The sequence below is a fragment of the Neomonachus schauinslandi genome, chromosome 16 (genome assembly GCF_002201575.2).
Source record: "Neomonachus schauinslandi chromosome 16, ASM220157v2, whole genome shotgun sequence".
Lineage (NCBI taxonomy): Eukaryota > Metazoa > Chordata > Mammalia > Carnivora > Phocidae > Neomonachus > Neomonachus schauinslandi.
The window spans coordinates 32,786,999-32,804,852 of NC_058418.1; the positions used below are offsets into that span (position 1 = coordinate 32,786,999).

The 17,854-nt window shown below is 56.2% G+C and overlaps 1 protein-coding gene across 1 annotated transcript; it reads left to right on the top strand.

The window, feature by feature from the left end:
• The first annotated feature begins 1,143 nt into the window (after positions 1-1,143).
• Positions 1,144-17,414, top strand: DRC7 (dynein regulatory complex subunit 7). The gene is made up of 17 exons (XM_021704397.1): positions 1,144-1,331; positions 1,743-1,917; positions 3,016-3,141; positions 3,925-4,119; positions 6,248-6,406; positions 7,282-7,500; positions 8,559-8,687; positions 10,755-10,827; positions 11,746-11,874; positions 12,066-12,194; positions 13,282-13,502; positions 14,186-14,401; positions 15,009-15,119; positions 15,204-15,314; positions 16,268-16,462; positions 17,086-17,225; positions 17,321-17,414. Exons 1-17 carry the CDS (start codon positions 1,144-1,146, stop codon positions 17,412-17,414), a joined length of 2,610 nt encoding a protein of 869 aa, XP_021560072.1.
• Positions 17,415-17,854: the final 440 nt, after the last annotated feature.

Genomic DNA, 17,854 nt, shown 5'->3' on the forward strand with positions numbered 1-17,854 from the left:
GATCTTTCTGAGGAAGGGGTGTGTATGTGTGTGTGGGAGGGATTGCTGCTAAGGAGGGGTGCAGAAAAGGGCCTGTGGGGTGGGGAGGGTCTCTGGGCAGGGTCTGCCCTCCCCAAACTGGGCTGTAGCGGACAGGGCAGCCGGGTGTGGGGAATACGTGTGGCAGGTTCTGGCCCAGCTCCACCTCTGATAAAGGTGTTCTGTGACCTTGGGCTCGGGGCCCGTCTCAGTGCCTGTCACAGCTGTAACCCCCTGCTGCCCAGAGACACCTTGGCCTTCTCCCCACATCCTTCTTTACTTACCTCTCCCCTCCCCCCCACCCCTTGTAGGGCTTCCCTATGTCAGTAGGCCCTGAAGTGTGTGGTTTCTAGAGCCATAAATATATGGGCTCAAACCCCAGACCTGCTACTTACTAGCTCTGAGACCTTAGGCACTGCACTTAACCTCTCTAGCTCTCAGTTTTCTCATCTGCAAAGTGGGTACCGAAGCAGTGACTGCCTCTTAGAGTCTGTAATGGAAGAACCCAATTCAGTGTCTTATCTCCTTTACTTCAGCCCTGACACTTCTGGTCACCAAATGTGTGTGGGTTTCTTCCCACACCAAGCCATTCTCTGTGACCTCCATCCTGTGGGCCAACACAGGGCTTGGCCTGACAGGCTACGTCACCCCCCCGACACACCTGCCCCTTGTCCAGGTGCCTGGTGACAGCCTGCCCTTGCCTTCTCCATGTCTCAGCTCCAAGTTTGGTGATGTTACCTCTCTTTCCTTCCTTTTTTCTCTAATCCCTACCGCATTAGCGTCACTTGCCATAAAGAGAAAATACTGTTGAATGAATAAAATAAATAAAGCAGTGTTGGTAAGTTTGGGCCACCTGCTCCAGCCCTGACCATAGCTTTCAACCGGCCGCCTGCTCTGTCTTTGTCTTAGCAGGAGATCTGCAAATGTCAGAAAGGTGTTACAGACGTGCTTGGCACCAAGCAAGACTTTCTGCCTGATGGAAGGAGAGTTTCAGAGGGGCTCACTTCCCCCCTCTAAACCACCTCCCAGACACACAGGTGGTCTTGGTGGCAGAAGGGGCCCATTCTGAGTGCATTTATCCTTCCCACGGGGACTCTGTCTCGAGACAGCCAGGGACGTGCCGGGATGGAGGTCCTGAAGGAGAAAGTGGAGGAGGAGGAGGAGGCCGAGCGGGAAGAGGCAGCCGAGAGGGGCGAGAAGATGATGAGGCCCGTGGAGATGCGGAGGGAGGAACCGCCCATGACGCAGGAGATGCTCAGAGACCTGGAGAAGAAGCTGTCAGAGATTGAGATCGTCATCCCAGAGCAGCCCTCGTGCGTGTCGGGGGTGGGGGTGGGGGGCCCCGGGCCGGGCAGCCCTGGCGAGGGTCAGACCAGGGCCGGGCAAAAGAAGAGCCAGACAGAATAGCGGCGCCAGGGTTGGGAGGCAGGACCGGATGTAGTGGGAAGCAGATTCGAGTGAGGGCTCTGCTTTCTGTCCGCCTGGGCCGAGTCCCCTCTCTGCCCCTCAGGAGCTGTGTGACGCCTGGCAAGTCACTCAGCCTCTCTGGGCCTCTGTTCCCTTCTCTATTTAAAAGGGCACATGATAATAGTGATATCCCTCCTGGGCAGTTGTGAGGAGTACAGGAGGAAGGGATACAGCCAGCTACGGTGGGTGGATGGTTGGCTCCCCGTGGGCCAGGCCTAGCCTCACCCGGGCTCATGCCTCCCCTCTTGTGGGCACAGGATCATTACCAAGGACACTTTCGACATCTCCAAGCTCCCCCTCTCCTACCAAAGCAACACGCTCAAGGAGGAGCATTTGCTGCAGGTGGCAGACAATTTCGCCCGTCAGTACAGCCACCTGTGCCCGGACCGCGTGCCCCTCTTCCTGCACCCGCTGAACGAGTGCGAAGTGCCCGTAAGGCAGGGTTGTGGAGGGGCGGGCAGGGGCTGGAGGGCGGAGGGCGGAGGGCCAAAGCTCGTGGGTCAGAGCTTATATCTGGGGACAGCATAAACTCAAATGCCAGTGGGCCCCAGCAGGCTCGATGTGAATCACTCCGGGGGGCTGGTGGTGGCCTGGAGACCCCACGCCCAACTAAGGGGCGGCTGGACCCTGGCGCAGTTTCCAACCCCCGACACCAGCTCTGTCCCGGGAAGAGCAGAGAAATAAGATGAAATGGACCAGGACCTGAGCCCTGGCCTCCTTCCTTCCAGCCCTGTGACCCAGGCACGTCCTGAGTCTCTCCGGGCCTCAGTTTCTCCATCAGTAGATGGAATGGCAGAGGATAAAAGCAAGATTTGCAAAACAGCCGCCCACAGGCTGACGGGGACTCACAGGCTGTTTTACTTGGTCCACGTGGTGATGTTGAACATTTGTATGAGCTGCCAGCATGTGAAATTCAGCGACCATACAGGTCCCTGCTCCCCCCTTCTCTTGAGCCGGTAATCCCGCATGCGTTTCCGCTGCTGCAATCAGCCAGCCTGCCCGGGTGGGGCCATGGCAGATCCCCTGCTGGCAGGCCTTCCTCACATCTACAGGGAGACCCTGGAGGTGCCGTTTGGGACCCCAGACCACGGGGCCCGGGGGGACAGAAGCCCCTCGAGGGCCCTGGTAGCTCTAGCTCTCCCACCCTGGGTGGCGGTCAAGAGCCAGACAGACCAGCGCTGCTATTGCCTGTGAACCTGAGCAAGTCAGCTCACCTCCCAGAGCCTCAGTTTCCCCACCTGCCAGTGGGCCTGAAATACAGGGCCGTTGGGGTGTGAGGAGGTGGTGCCTGGTCCGGCAGCGCTCAGTGGGGTGCAAGCTCATTCTATATGAATAAGAATATGAATAAGCTGGAGGGGTGTTGGGGGAACCCTTTCTCCAACTCCTGAGGCACTGAGTGGAGCCTGAGGCCCAGAGAGGCCTAGAGAGCCTTCTCCACTCCCTCCCCACCCAGGGCTCTGGCTTCCAGGGAGCGCCGGCCTCCCCCAGGTAGAATGCCCTCTCTGGGGCCTGTGATCTCTCCCCTTGCAGAAGTTCGTGAGCACAACCATCCGGCCCACGCTGATGCCCTACCCCGAGCTCTACAACTGGGACAGCTGTGCCCAGTTTGTCTCAGACTTCCTCTCCATGGTGCCCCTGCCTGACCCCCTTCAGCCGGTAAGTGCCACCCCAGGTTGCATCCTTAGGCCCTTGAGGCTTAGGATGAGAAGCCAGGAGGTAGGGAGAAGGGAGCTCAGTGAGGCTCAGGCCAAAGCCCATAGTCTATCTGGTCTGAGTCCCTCAGAGCTCACCCTCCCACCGGGGTGGGGAGTGGGAAAATGGGCCCAGAGAGGGATGGCCACTTGCCTGAGGTCACACAGCAAGCCTGGTCTCCTGGCTCCTACCTCTTTGCCTCCTTTGCTTCCTTCTGCCTTCAGAGTCTTCCTTTCAAGACTTCAGGAGATGGGGAAAGGAGAGAGGGGGAGGGCCCTGCTGCCTGTGACCCCCGGCCCCATCTTTGGGCTTCTGTCCAGCTCAGTCTGTTTCCCAACTGAGAATGGAGGGAGCAAGGGAGAAAGGGATAGGTACACAGTGGAGAACTGAGAAAAGGGAAGAGAAGGAAAGGATCAGAAGAGAAGGTGAGGAGGACTTTGGAATAAAAACCATTAAATGACCAATCAGAGAGCATTAGACGAGAAGCTTCCATCATCCAGAGGGTCTTTCCCATCAGGAGGTCCACGGCCGCTTAAAATTACAGGCAAATGTGGAATGTATTTTCTACACACGGGTCGTGGCTCCCCTCCCATTCTTAGCAGGCTCCCCAACCTGACAAAGCAGGGGAGCCCGGGGAGGGATGGGGCGTCCAGCCTGCGCACTGGCCCTAATGCCCAGCTGCTGGCCGGTGGGGAGGGCGGGTGGGGGCCACGGGGCTGGCCGAACTGACCAGCCGTCTGCGGCCAGCCCTCGTACCTGTACTCCCCGACCACGGTGCTCACGCACCAGAAGGGGAACTGCTTCGACTTCAGCACGCTGCTCTGCTCCCTGCTCCTCGGCGCCGGCTACGATGCCTACTGCGTCAACGGCTACGGGTCGCAGGACCTGTGCCAAATGGACCTGACGCGGGACGTGTGCCCGCTCACCATGAAGCACAAGGAGGTACGCAGGGCTCATGCTGCCCTGGGAGGGCGCAGGTGCTCTGCTGGAGGGAGGCACCAGGTGGGAGTCTTGCTCCCTCAGGTCCGTTGTCCCAACTCCTGTCCCATTAACGCAGTGCGTCCCCTCGGCTCCTGGCCCTGCCCGGCCACGCACCGAGCAGCTGCAGGCTGCCCTGGTGAGTCTGTCCCCGGCACCTAGGCACACACAGCCCAGCTCTCCAAACCGCGGTCCCCCCTTCCCTTGTCGTACCTCACTTTCAGCTACCGTTCCCCAAGGGGTGAATGCTGTGAGTGCTGCATGGCTTGTCTTACTTCTATCAGATTTACCCGACTCGTGGGATAAAAATCCACGCAGCCGCTTTCATGTAAGGAAAAACCAGACAGATGGACAGACATTTTTGTTTGCTCTTTTTTCCCTCCACCCCCTCAATTTAAAAGCCCCCCTCACTTTTAAAAAGATTTATTTATTTATCTGAGAGAGAGTGGGGGTGGGGAGAGGGGCAGAGGGAGAGAGAGAATCCCAAGCGGACTCCCCACTGAGCACGGAGTCTGATGCGAGGCTCAATCTCAAGACCCTGAGATCATGACCTGAGCCAAAAACAAGAGTTGGATGCTTAACCTACCCAGGCACCCCCTCAAAAGGCCCCTTTTTAACAGCAAAAAATTATCACCAACCCTCCAGCAGGTGCGGGTCGTGTTTTTCTCTCTGCTGACCGACAGCCCCCAAATGGCCAGAGGCTGCTGTGGACACAGGAAAGACTTTTTTTTTTTTTAAGATTTTATTTATTCATTTGAGAGAGAGAGAGCATGCATAAGCAGGGGAAGAGGCAGAGGGAGAAGGAGAAGCAGACTCCCTCCTGAGGGGGGCTTGATCCCAGGACCTGGAGATCATGACCTGAGCCGAAGGCAGACGCTTAACCATCTGAGCCATCCAGGTGCTCCAAGAAACACTCTTAATTTAATTTTAGGAATCAAAAAGCAACTTTTTGCATTTGAGAAATAGCCACAGTACAGACAAAAATGCTGTTTGTGGACTGGACTGACTCCAGGACTCTGTGATCAGAGTCAAGCCCCCGGGGGTGTCTGCATCTCAGGGCAGAGGACCCAGGGGCCTGCGGCATCCAGCAGGTTGCAAGTGCACCTGTGTCACACGTGGGTGAGCACCACGGGGGCCCTGGCGCAGGTGCTCCAGTGGAGGGAGGCACCAGGTGCGAGTCTTGCTCCCTCAGGTCCGCCTGCCCCAGGAAGATGGAACAAAACCTCATTGTGTTTGGCTGCACAGTCCTGTAAGCTCACACATGGGCCTCTTACATCAGCCAAAATTTTAATAACTCAAATGATATAATAGCCACTAGATGCCGAGAACTTTCGGGTCTATAAACCACTTTTGTGTCCATTGACTTGGTTGCTCCTCCCAGTAGCGCTGTGTGGTGGGCATTATCACTCCTATTTTGTAGACGAGTATATAGAGATTGACAGAGAGATGGGACAACGTGGCCAAAGCTGCCTGGCTGGTCGATGGAGGCCCAGGGGCTGAGGCCCCCCCTGGCTGACTCTAAGCTGCAGAGATTCACCATTTTCCCCTCCTCACTGTCACAGGCCCCCATGACATCTGCAGCCTCTGCGATGTTCTGCCCTGAGCACTTTTCTTGCCACCCAGCACACGTTCGTACGCACATGCACACACGCACACATGCACACAGGCTTTCTTCTCCTTCCTAGCCCAGCAAACTCTAAGTCAGCATGTGAAACCCTCCAATGACAGAATCTGGGAAATCCAACTCCCGACAGTTCGCCCACTTTCCAGGTCGGATCCAGATCGTAGTCTGTAAGGGCCGTGGGCAACGAAGGGGAGCAAATCACATCTCCCAATCTCTGCTGTGCCTGGCACCTCACATGGGCGTGTTCCTGTCTTTGCTTCTCAGAACAAGCCTGGGGAGAAGGTTCTTACTGGTCCCATCCCATTCTACAGAAGGGCCTGAAGTTAGGGACATGGGAGCTGAGACTCCTGCATTTAGGGCCAGAAAGCCTGTGGGCGGGGGGGGGTTGCTCCAGAGCAGCTGTGACCTCCTGGTCCGAGGGGCGGGCGATGCAGGGCAGCTGATCCTTTTTCTCTCGTTGGGTGACAGGTGGTCCAGGAGGAAGAAAAGGTACCACCTAAGAAGTACGCCATTAAACCGCCCAGAGACCTGAGCAGCAGGTTTGAGCAGGAGCAGGAGATGAAGAAGCAGCAGGAGATCAAAGTGGAGGAGGAGAAGCGGCGGAAGGAGGAGGAACAGCGCCTCCTGGTGGGTCCACATCCTCAGCCCCTGTGCTCAGCTCTCCAGGAGAGGCGGCTAGCGACTGAGAACCGACACAGGTCGGGGAGGGGATGTGTTCGTGGACCCCAGGTCAAATCCCCTCCTCCATACCCTGCCATCCCCATCTCTGCCCAGCAATGTGGGGATCTCTCATTGGTGGTCAGCCAGCTTCTGCGATGGATTTCTAATATCAGAGAGCTCTGTTGCGTGAGGCCGCCCATTCGTTCTATGCTGGGCTCTGATATTCTTCTGGTTCCAGACTCTTTCCCTAAAGACCTACCTGCAAACACTCCCCATCCATCCTCCCAGCTCTGCGTCCTCCCATCCATCCATCCTTGTTCTGCGTCCTCCCATCCATTCTCCCGGCTCTCATTTCATCCATCCATACTCTCATCTCTCCCCCTCTCCCACTCTTTTCCTCCCTCCCTCCCTTTCCTTTCCTTCCATGTAGTATTTGCTGAGCATCTCCTCTCGTCCAGGCTCTGTGGATGTAATAATGAACATGATACAGTCACCCTTCTTCCAGAGGGAAGCAGACAAGGAAGCCACACAGTGCCCCCTACCTTCCTTTGGATGAAATCTCATCCAGAATGGCAACGCAGAAAGCCAGTAAATCCCAGATACTCTAGGGCTCCAAAAGGCCCAGTTTGTAAACTACAGATAAACTCAGACTCTCCCACTGTATCTATAAGAAGACAGGCTCAGAAGTGGGGTGATGTCCTCAAGGTCATGCAGCCAGCCAAACCTGCACCCTGGACCAGAACTCAGCTCTCCTGCTGGTTCCCCAGCCCTGGGGAGATGTTTGGGCCCCTGGCACCCCCTTCCCACCCATCGGCCCATGGTCACCCACCTTTCCTGTGCAGGAGGTGGAGAAAGCAAAGATCGACCCCCTGCATGGCCTACGGGTACACGCCTGGGTCCTGGTGCTGTCGGGGAAGCGTGAGGTGCCTGAGAGCTTTTTCATCGACCCATTCACGGGGCGCAGCTACAGCACCCGGGATGACCACTTCCTGGGCATTGAGAGCCTCTGGAACCAGAAGAACTACTGGATCAACATGCAGGACTGCTGGCACGGCTGCAAGGTACTGGGCCGGGGGCGGGGCGGGAGAGACAGGCAGTCCTGGGATGGGGGTGGGGGGGGGTCCCCTGGGGGGCGAGCTGGCTGCCACAGAGTTCCAGAATTTCCCCATAGCTGAGCCCCCTAGCCCACTCCTTTGTCCATACATAACGATTCTAATATGATTAGTGTCTCTCTTTTGCTGTGTGTAGCCTTCTAAAATGTGGATTGTTAGTTTGTATGAATGATTTTTTAAAAAAACAATGTATTGAAGTGCAACATACATGCAGAAAAGTGCACTCATCCTAAGTGTACATTTCAATGAATTCCCATAAATATATATATGCATATACACATACGTATATGCGTGTGTCTGTGTGTATACATATATATATAAAACTCAGTGCCACTTAACATAAATTAGAAATACATGCACACGTTTGGGGGAGAGTCATAACTGGACACAAGAGGGCTTTCTGGAATGTGGGCAATGTGTTATTTCTTGATCTGGGTGCAGGCAAGCAGGATGTGTCCAATTTACGGAAATTCATTGAGCCGTACACCTGAGTTCAGGTAGGCTGGATGAAAAGCAGGTGGGAGCCCCACCCCACCGAAGAGAAATTCCCACCTGCTGCCTCCATGCAATTCCTCGTGTGCCTGCCTAGTTCCCTCCTCCCCGGCACGGGTAAAAACCGTGAGGCGGCCCTTTTTCAAACCCTCCATTTCCCTGTCCCGTAAAATCCTGCTGGCTTCCATCTGCTCTGAACACTGCTTGGGACGCTCCCCTGACCGTGCAGGATAACCTCCACACCCAGGCCTATCCCAGGCCAGAGAGTTGTCAAGTCTCACGGAGACCAACAGCGGGATTTCTTCATGGGGAGTCTGGATGATGGGGTGGGCCTCAGTTTCCCTGTTGAAATGAGGAGGTGGGCGTGCGCTCTCGGAGGCTGCCGGGAGCCGACATTCTGCTCCTCTGAGACCCAAGCCCGGGTCCCTCCTCTACTCTGGGTGCAGCTGTTCCCTGTGGAACAGGAGGGGGTGTGCTGGCTGTGGGGCACACTCAGCTGGTCCTTCCCCCATCAGGACTTGGTCTTTGACCTGGGAGACCCTGTGAGGTGGGAGTACCTGCTCCTGGGGACTGATAAGGCCCACCTGTCTGTGGCTGAAGACGAGGAGGACGGGATGAATGATGATGAAGATGTAGAGAATCTGGTGGGTCTCAGCGGCTTGGGGCCGGGCGGTGGGATGGGGCTTCATACCCTGTCTCGTTTCAGGCCAACCTGACCAGTTTCCCACCCTGTGTATGTGTATTGGGGGATGGGGGGATGGGCCAGAGAGACTGATTATAGATTCCCCAAAGCAGAGGGGCCTAGACCATGCTCTCATTTTATATAGATGGGCAAACTAAGACCCAGACAGGTCCACTGACCTGCCCAGGACCCCCCAGTGGGGTAGGGAAGGGCTGGGACTTGCATCTGGGTCTCCTGGCCCACATAGAGTCCACCCTGGTTGATGGTTGCCCTGTTTCTGTAAAGGGCATGTCCCCAGCAATAGGGGTGATAAGACCTTGACCACAAGCCCTGGGCTCACTTCCAGGCCTTCCTGCATAGCCACCATGATCCCCCTCACATGCTTCCAGGCTTTTCTTGTCTCTCCTCTCAGCCCTTCATTGGTCTGGGGCCTTCCCCATGGCATCAGCATCCTTCTCCCATCTCCTAGTCAGGAGCCCTTCCAGGAGGTCCCCTCGAGGACCTGTGCCTGGGGGTCAGGGGCCCAGAGGCCTTAGCTCTTGGCTGTGACATCTTGGGCAAACTTCCCAATCATGGAGAGCTTCATCATACATCATCTGTATGTAAAATGGGTGGGGGGGCGAATGGGATCAATTATATCCACAGTAACAGGACTAGGGCTATCAGGTGGCTAGAGTTTGCCTTAACCAAGTACCACACACTGAGGGGCTTAAACAACAGAAATTAATTTTCTCATAGTTCTGGAGGCTGGAGGTCCAAGATCAAGGTGTCAGCGTGCTGGCTTCTTCTGAGGCACCTCTCCTTAGCTTGTAGATGGCTGTCTCTGTTTCTTCACGTGATCTTTCTGTATGTCTGTCTTCATCTCCTCTTTAAGCAAGGACACCAGTCACATTGGATTATGGCCTACCCTAATGACCTCATTTTAACTTAACTACCTCTTGAAAGATCCTATCTCCAAATGTAGTTACCTTCTGCGGTCTTGTGGCTCAGGACATGATTGGGTGGACAAAATTCAGCCTGGTAGGCACTTAACCTGAATTAGCAGGAGCTTAGCCTGAATTAACTTGTCCAAATCTTTACAACCACCTGGTGAGGGGGGGTGTTAGTGTTATTGTTTATGATTATCATCATCCCGTTTTACAGATGGGAAGACTTACAGAGGGGGGAAGTAACTTACCCAAAGGTCAATGGCCAGTGAGTGGCAGAGCTAGGGCTTGAACCGGAGATCTGACTGGCTCCCAAGGGTGGGTTCTGAACAGTGACTCTGTTCTCTATCCTCCGGACAGCTTGGGGATAAAATGAGACCTTGCTGTGAGGAGCTTGATACAGCATCCTCATTTCTGGAAACCGGAGAGCCTCCCTGGCAGTAAATCTCTGGGCACAGGCGCCCCCTGCTGGCCTCCAGTTGTGAGCAATGTTTGTGGAAGAGTTTTAAATTGGGAAAAACTCTTTGAGGTTTCTGTGGTTACCCAGCTTGAGGACCATTTGTGTAAAGAGGGCCTTATTTTACAGACGGGCAAACTAAGGCTCGAAAAGTAAAACAAAAACAAAAAAACAGTAGCAAGGCAGTGTCTCAAGTGGCTTATATACATTCTATCCGTTAAGCCTCCCCTGGGTCTGGTTAACAGGTAGGAAACAGGCTCAGGGCAGTTAAGGGACTTACTTGCCCAGAACCCCTAGCTGGTATGGGCTGGGTCCTGGAGGGTGGGGCTTGGGGGCACCTGACTCCAGAAGCCTCCTTCTTAAGGAAGGACCTGTGGCTGTGCCTGGTGCCCATGCTGACTGACCGAAGATTGGGCACACAGGGCAGGGGATTGCTGTCCTAGCCAGGTGAGTCGAGGGAGGGCTCCTGAACCACCTCCTCTTCCTCTCTACCAGGTCAGAACCACCCGGGACCTCTGGCTCCCCTGGGGGAGCTGACAGCCACTGTGGCTTGGCCCTGGGGAGCAAGACAGAGGCTCTGCCTCTAGCTTCCACTCCAAGGCCCAGCCCTGACAAGAGCCTGCCCCCTCCCCACCTCTCCCAATAGGGCAAGGAGGATGAGGATAAGAGTTTCGACATGCCGTCCTCATGGGTGGAGAAGATTGAGATCTCTCCGGAAGGTATTTGCGCATTTGTATTCCCCCGCCTCCCCAGGACCAGTTCAGGGGGAGTCAGCAGAGGCTGCCCCAGCCCCTCATTTCCACCCCTCCTGCCTTCTGTTGCACCCGGGTGCACCCTGGTCTGAGCAGGGACTCTGTTCCACCTCCTTCCTGCCTCAGGTACTCAGCCCTATGGCTGAGGGCCTGATACGGGTCTGGCGTGCAGGAGGGGGCTGGGTTAACCTGAGCTGGGTGATGGAGTGTGGGTAATAAAGGAGGGAGGACCAGGACACGGTCATTTCCCTCACCACCCCCCCCCCAAGGAGGAGGCCCAGCAGCATAGTACCCAGATGGCACAGGGGTGTGGAGGTGTCAGGACCAGTGAGGAGCGGGCCGAGAAAGCAGCAGGGCAGGGACACTGGAGTTCCATGCCAGCATATAGTGGCCATTGAGGCTCCTGTCTGGGAGTGCCTTGGCCCACAGGGAGGGCACAGGCTATTCCAACAGAGTGGGAAGGGCTAGAGAGGGCATCATGGGAACCAGGGGAGGCGCACCCGGCCCAGCCCCCCGGTTTCGGAGGCTGGGAGTAGGTGGGCAGGAAGGGCTTCCAGGAGGAGCAGGAGCCGGAGCTAAGTTCTGAGGGATCAGAAGTCAGCCCAATAAGGGCAGGAGGGGATGGTGTTTCCGGCAGAGAGAGCTACCCGGGCAGAAGCCGGGCAGTGAGTGAGTGGTGTGGTCGGGCACTGCTCCCGTGCTCAGGCTCAAACCTGAGAACTGCCCCAGGGCAGGAGCTGCCCTGCTGACCACCTCCCTCTGCCGCCCTGGAGCGGGCCTGGGGCCCGGAGGAGTTTAGCGCAGTGACCGGAGGAGCGGCTGGGCAGTCGGCCCTCCGGTCCCTCATCTGGGGAGGAGGGACCCCAGCCCACTCTGTGTCTGCAGTGTTCGAGACCCGCTGCCCAAATGGGAAGAGGGTGATCCAGTACAAGAAGGCGAAGCTGGAGAAGTGGGCGCCGTATCTCAACAGCAACGGCCTCATGTGCCGCCTCACCACCTACGAGGACTTGGAGTGTAAGGCGGGCAGCCCCGGCTGCGGGGGCAGGAGAGCTGGGTTCCCCAGCGCGCTGTGTGACCTTGGGCACGTCACTGCCAGTCTCTTGGTGTGAGTGTGGGCCCCGCTGGCCTCTGTGTGCTGGGAAGGGGGGGGGACGGAGGCTGGGGGAGCCGGCCTGGCTGCAGCAAGCACCGATCGGGCCCCACAGGTACCAAGACTTTGGAGATAAAGGAGTGGTACCAGAACCGGGAGGACATGCTAGAGCTGAAACACATCAACAAGAGCACAGGCCTGAATATCGACTACTTCAAGCCAGGTCATCCCCAGGCTCTGCGTGGTGAGTGGGCCCCACTGCCAGTCCAGCGGGGAGCCCAGGATGTGGCAAGCAACAGAAACAGAAAGCCCCTCCTGCCTAAGCAAATCAGATGTGTGGGAGGTGAGGGGAAGCGCAGAAAATCCAGGGAAATGTGACAGATGTCCCTCCAGGAAAGTCAAAAACCAGGGCCACATGCCCATTCTGTGGTTAGGGCTGGCACACAGTAGGGGCCACATTTGAAGGGGTCAGAATGCTGAGTAACAAAACCAACAAATGTCCCCACAAGGTCGATGCAGAGGGCAGAGGTGTGGCCATGAGCCCAAGAGGCGGGGAAGTGAGGGAAGGACACGTCTTGAGAGAGAATCAACAGCCTTAACCAAGGATGCACAAAAGAAAAACATAGTGTCAATATATATCTTAAAAAATGATCAATCTCACTTGGTGGTTGAAATATAAGGAAGGAAGGAAGGAAGGAAATCAATAAGAGACCGTTTCACAAGCCTCATGTTGCAAAGATGACAAAAATGGTCCCACAAGGCATGAGCAAAGCAGCAGAGAGCTGCTCCCTGTCCCTACTGATGGGACAGCAAATTGGCACAACTTTTCCGGAAAGCAGTTGGGCAAAATAATAATAGCTTTAAAATATGTACACTTTGGGGAGCCCGGATGGCTCAGGTTATGATCCCGGAGTCCTGGGATCGAGCCCCACATTGGGTTCCCTGCTCAGCAGAGAGTCTGCTTCTCCCTCTGCCCCTCACCCCACTCATGCTCTCCCTCTCTCTCTCTTTCAAATAAATAAAATCTTTAAAAAAAAAAAAACGCTTTTTGACCAGCAGCGCTACTGCTGAGAGTTTGTCCCGAGCAAATAATGGGCAAGAATTTAAAAATGCATGCTGCAGATGTTCACCATGGTGTTGTTTATAATAACAAAAAGGTTAGAAACAACCTAAACACCCAGCAGTGGGGTATTGGTTACATAACTCCTGCTCATCCATGAGCATTCATGGACAATGCCTTGCTCCTGGGGCCTGGGGTCGGGTTCTCCAGCCAGTGGCCAGTGTGCCTGGTCTCACTGCGCTGACTTTAGGGACCCCGCCTCCCACCGCAGTGCACTCGTACAAGTCCATGCAACCTGAGATGGACCGCGTCATGGAGTTTTACGAAACGGCCCGTGTGGACGGCCTGATAAAGCGGGAGGAGACGCCCAAGACAATGACAGAGTACTACCAGGGACGAACTGACTTCCTCTCCTACCGCCACGTGGATTTCGGGGACAGGGTCAAGAAGTTGGCTCTGAACAGCGCGGAGTCAAACCCCCGGCCAATGGTGGTGAGCTCTCTCTCCGGCAGGCTAAGGTCACCCTGGGATGGGGACAGCTCCAACTCTGGAGCCGCATCTTTCCCAAGGGCCCTGTCCTGTTTTACAGTCCTGAGGCTGCCTGATGTCAGACTGCGCCCTCCGCCACTGGGCCAGGAGTGTGTTATTTCCTTACTATTATAATAAGTCACACTCAGAAGGGTGTCTCTCAGATATTATCATGTCTTAATAGGTTTGGTTCGGGGAGTCTTTAACTTATTTGAAGTGTGTGTGTGAAGGTAGAATCCCTGTATCACTTCCTTAACATTAAATTGTGCACTTTTTTGTCTACATCATTACAAATGGATGGTTTGGCAACTGTGTTTAATGGCTCCTGTATACCAAAGGAGCTCTTCCTAGCAGTAAGGAATGTTTAGTGATAAAGCAGCGTGCCTGGAGAGGTGGTGAGCTCCCCATCTCTGGAGGTGAGCAAATAGACTCCTGTGGAGAGAGCTACAGAAGAAATGCAGCCCCACACAGGGCTGAGGTGGCTGGGCCATGGGAGGCTGTTGTCTGGCTAGGAAGGGCTGCTCCACATAAACTCCCCCAAAGACCCTGGAGCCCAGTGTCCCTGAGTGTCCTTTACTTCCGCCCTCAGGGGCGCGCACAGAAATCCCCTTTCCCACCTCCCATCCTGTGATGTTCTGGCCTCCCAGAAAATCACAGAGCGGTTCTCGCGCAACCCCGAGAAGCCCGCGGATGAGGACGTGGCCGAGCGCGTGTTTCTGACCCCGGAGGAGCGCATCCAGGTGCGCTACCACTGCTGGGACGACCGCATCACGGCCTCCAAGCGCGAGTTCCTGCGGCGCGCGGAGGTGGACAGCAAGGGCAACAAGATCATCATGACGCCGGACATGTGTATCAGCTTTGAGGTGGGTCTGGGGGCTGTGCCTGGCAGGGCGGTCTGGGGTGGGCGAGGAGAAGGTCCCGGGGCCCTCTGTGCCGCCCCGCCACTTGGGAACACTGGGATGGAAAGGCATGCTTCCCAGCCCGGAAGTTCATCTCCGCTCCTTGGAAAAATCATGAGCTCCCATCTGGGGCCCCTCGTCTCTGCAGCTCCTCTGAAAATCTTCCCCTTTCCTACCAAGAAAGACCACCCAGCAGGCCAAGACTACTCCTTATTGTCCCTTCCCCCCCAGTCCTGGACAGAGCCGTCCCTAAATCCCGGGACCAACACTGGAGTAGGAGAGGGCCCTAGTCCTACCACCTCTGCGGGGCTGGCTTTCCTCATTTAAACCCTCCCCCTCCTGCCACGTTCCTTAGTCCCTCTGAGCCCCCAGTTGGTCGTCTTTTATTATCTGTGTTTTTATAGATGAAGAAACTGAGGCCCAGAGAGGTTAAGCTAGTTGCTCGTTGTCACACAGCTGGAAAATGGCAGAGGAAGATTTGAACCCAAGGAGTCTGGCTCCAGAGTCTGCCTACCACCTTAGCCATTGCTGCAACCCCATCACTGTGTCACTGTGCTTGTTGTCGTCCCAGGTGGAACCCACGGAGCACACCAAGAAGCTGCTCTACCAGTACGAGGCCATGATGAAGCTGAAGAACGAGGAGAAGTTGTCCAGACATCAGGCCTGGGAGTCGGAGCTGGAGGTGGTCCCATGGGAGTGTGGGCAGGTGGGAGGTGGCGAGGGTGGAGGGTGTCTTAACCATGCTCTCCCCCACTTCCTGATTCAGGTGCTGGAGATCCTGAAGCTTCGAGAGGAGGAGGAGGAGGTGCATGCCCTGACCATCTCCATCTATGACACCAAACGCAATGAGAAGAGCAAAGAGTATCGGGAGGCCATGGTGAGCCTTACTACCTGGCCCTGGCCTTGGCTTTTCCTGGACCCCGCCCCCCCCCCCCCCCGGTCTCCAGGGTGGTGAGGATGATTAGGGACTCTACCAGGAAGCCCTTTATAGGGGATGACGCTCCTGATGTCAGTGTGGTCATCCACCCACAAGGTCATCCTTGTGGTCATCCTTGCTGAGCGGCCATTTCTCTGATGAACACCAGAGAGCATGCAGGATCCAGATCAGGTCTCCCCCACACCCCTGCCACCTCCAGGGGCTATGGCCAAGCTGAGGCCTCTACTGCATGGGGACAGAAGGAAAATCCTGTACCCACCTCCACCTAGGCCTCCCCTCAAGGTCAGACCTGGGCCCATAACCCCAGCGAGCAGACTCTGGCCACAGCCTGGGTTCTCGGGCACCTGCTGCACAGGACATCTGGGTTACACCCTCAGGCTGCAAGTCGCAGCTGGGGTTTTCAGGGCCAGCTTCTAAATCCCCTACGCCAACCAAGTAGAGATTTCTAAAAATAGTTTGGGGTTGGCGAGGCAGGACAGGGCATTAGATAACTGGTTCTCAGACTCCGGGGGATGGGGGCTGAGCCCCACATCTCCAACCTCACTGACCCCTATCTGCCAACACAGGCCATAAGGCCCCGGGTGAAAAGGCGGGGGGCTTACTGGCAGCTTTCGATTTAACATTGCTATAACCACCATTTATTACCATTTATTGCGCAAGCATGTGCCGAGCGTGAGTGACGCGCTGAGGCTCAGGCAGAGAGATGTGACACGTAAGACAGAGTTGGCTATGAGGGACAACACGGAGGTCCCCTCTGATGCCTCAGTCCCAGAGGGGCCAGGCTCCGGGATCTGGATTTAAGGCCTCGTGGGGGGTCGTCACGTGTTGCGGAGCTGGTCTGGGGGTTTCTGCAGCCCGCGCTGGCGCCCTGACTCCGCCAACACTGCCCACAGGAGCGCGTGATGCACGAGGAGCACTTGCGGCAGGTGGAGGCCCAGCTGGACTACCTGGCTCCGTTCCTGGCCCAGCTCCCGCCGGGAGAGAAGCTGACGCGCTGGCAGGCCATGCGGGTCAAGGACGAGTGCCTCAGTGACTTCAAGCAGCGGCTCATCGACAAGGCCAACCTCATCCAGGCCCGTTTTGAGAAGGTGCGGCCTGGACCCCCCTCCGGGTCCGCATCCAGAAAATGGACCCGGGGCTGTCTGCTCACCATCCCCAACACTTGGGAGGGACTGGTGAGGGGATGAATATTATCAGTGCTCAGAGTTGCCAAAAGGCGGAGTTGTCCTTCCTCGTTCTTGCTTGTTGAGTGGAAAGGTGGATGGAGGGGTGGGTGACATGGGTGGGTGGATGGAAGGGGGGTGCATTACAACAACTCCTAGTCTTTGTCCCATTTCTTTCTGCTACATACCATGTGATTTGCATGCATTATCCCACTTAATCTTCACAACAAGCTCTATGCTGTGCGCCAGGGGCGTGTAATGCCCTTCATTTGCAGACAAGCTCTGAAAACGTTGGAAACTTGTTCACAAGGCAGTCTCTGTCTTGAGCCTTGCTCCTCCTGGACACGATATCCCTCTAAACATGTCCCCGCTGGCTCCCATGTGAGACATTTTGTGGCCCCCGCCTCTGCCGCTCTGGCTTCTGTGGGTGGTGGCGGCGGGGCCAGCCCTCCTGAGGCTGCCCGGGGACCAGCGGGATTTCGGTGGGCAGCCTGGGTGAGGGCCAGCCCTCTTCAACCCCACCTGCTCTCTCCTGTCCGCATCCGCAGGAGACCCAGGAGCTGCAGAAGAAGCAGCAGTGGTACCAGGAGAACCAGGTGACCTTGACGGCCGAGGACGAGGACTGGTACCTGAGTTACTGCTCTCAGGCCATGTTCCGCATCCGCATCCTGGAACAGCGGCTCAACCGGTGAGGGGGAGCGGGGAGCCGGGAGAGGACCCTCGGGAGGCTGGGGTGGAGCTTTGTGAGCCCTCACCACCTCCTGTTCCTCCCTCTGATTTCAGCCACAAGGAGCTGGCCCCACTCAAGTACCTGGCTCTGGAGGAAAAGCTCCACAAGGACCCACGCCTGGTGGAGTTCCTGAAAGTCTTTGTTTGATGCTTGGCCGAAGCTGCCAGAGCAAGAACCCGCCCCCACGGCCTGGCCCCTGTGCGCTCTACAGCCCGCGATGACCTTTCCCTCCGGTGCCCGACCTCACCGCCACCCCGCCTCCCAGCAGCCCTGTCTCTCCTGCTTCTTAGGACTTTCCTGTAAATAAACACACTTTTCTTTCTTTCTTTCTTTTTTATGATGTTCAGTTAGCCAACATATGGTACATCATTAGTTTTTTTTTTTTTTAAGATTTTATTTATTTATTTGCGAGAGAGAGAACGAGAGAGAGAGCACATGAGAGGAGGGAGGGTCAGAGGGAGAAGCAGACTCCCCGCCGAGCAGGGAGCCCGACGCGGGACTCGATCCCGGGACTCCGGGATCATGACCTGAGCCGAAGGCAGTCGCTCAACCGACTGAGCCACCCAGGCGCCCGCATCATTCGTTTT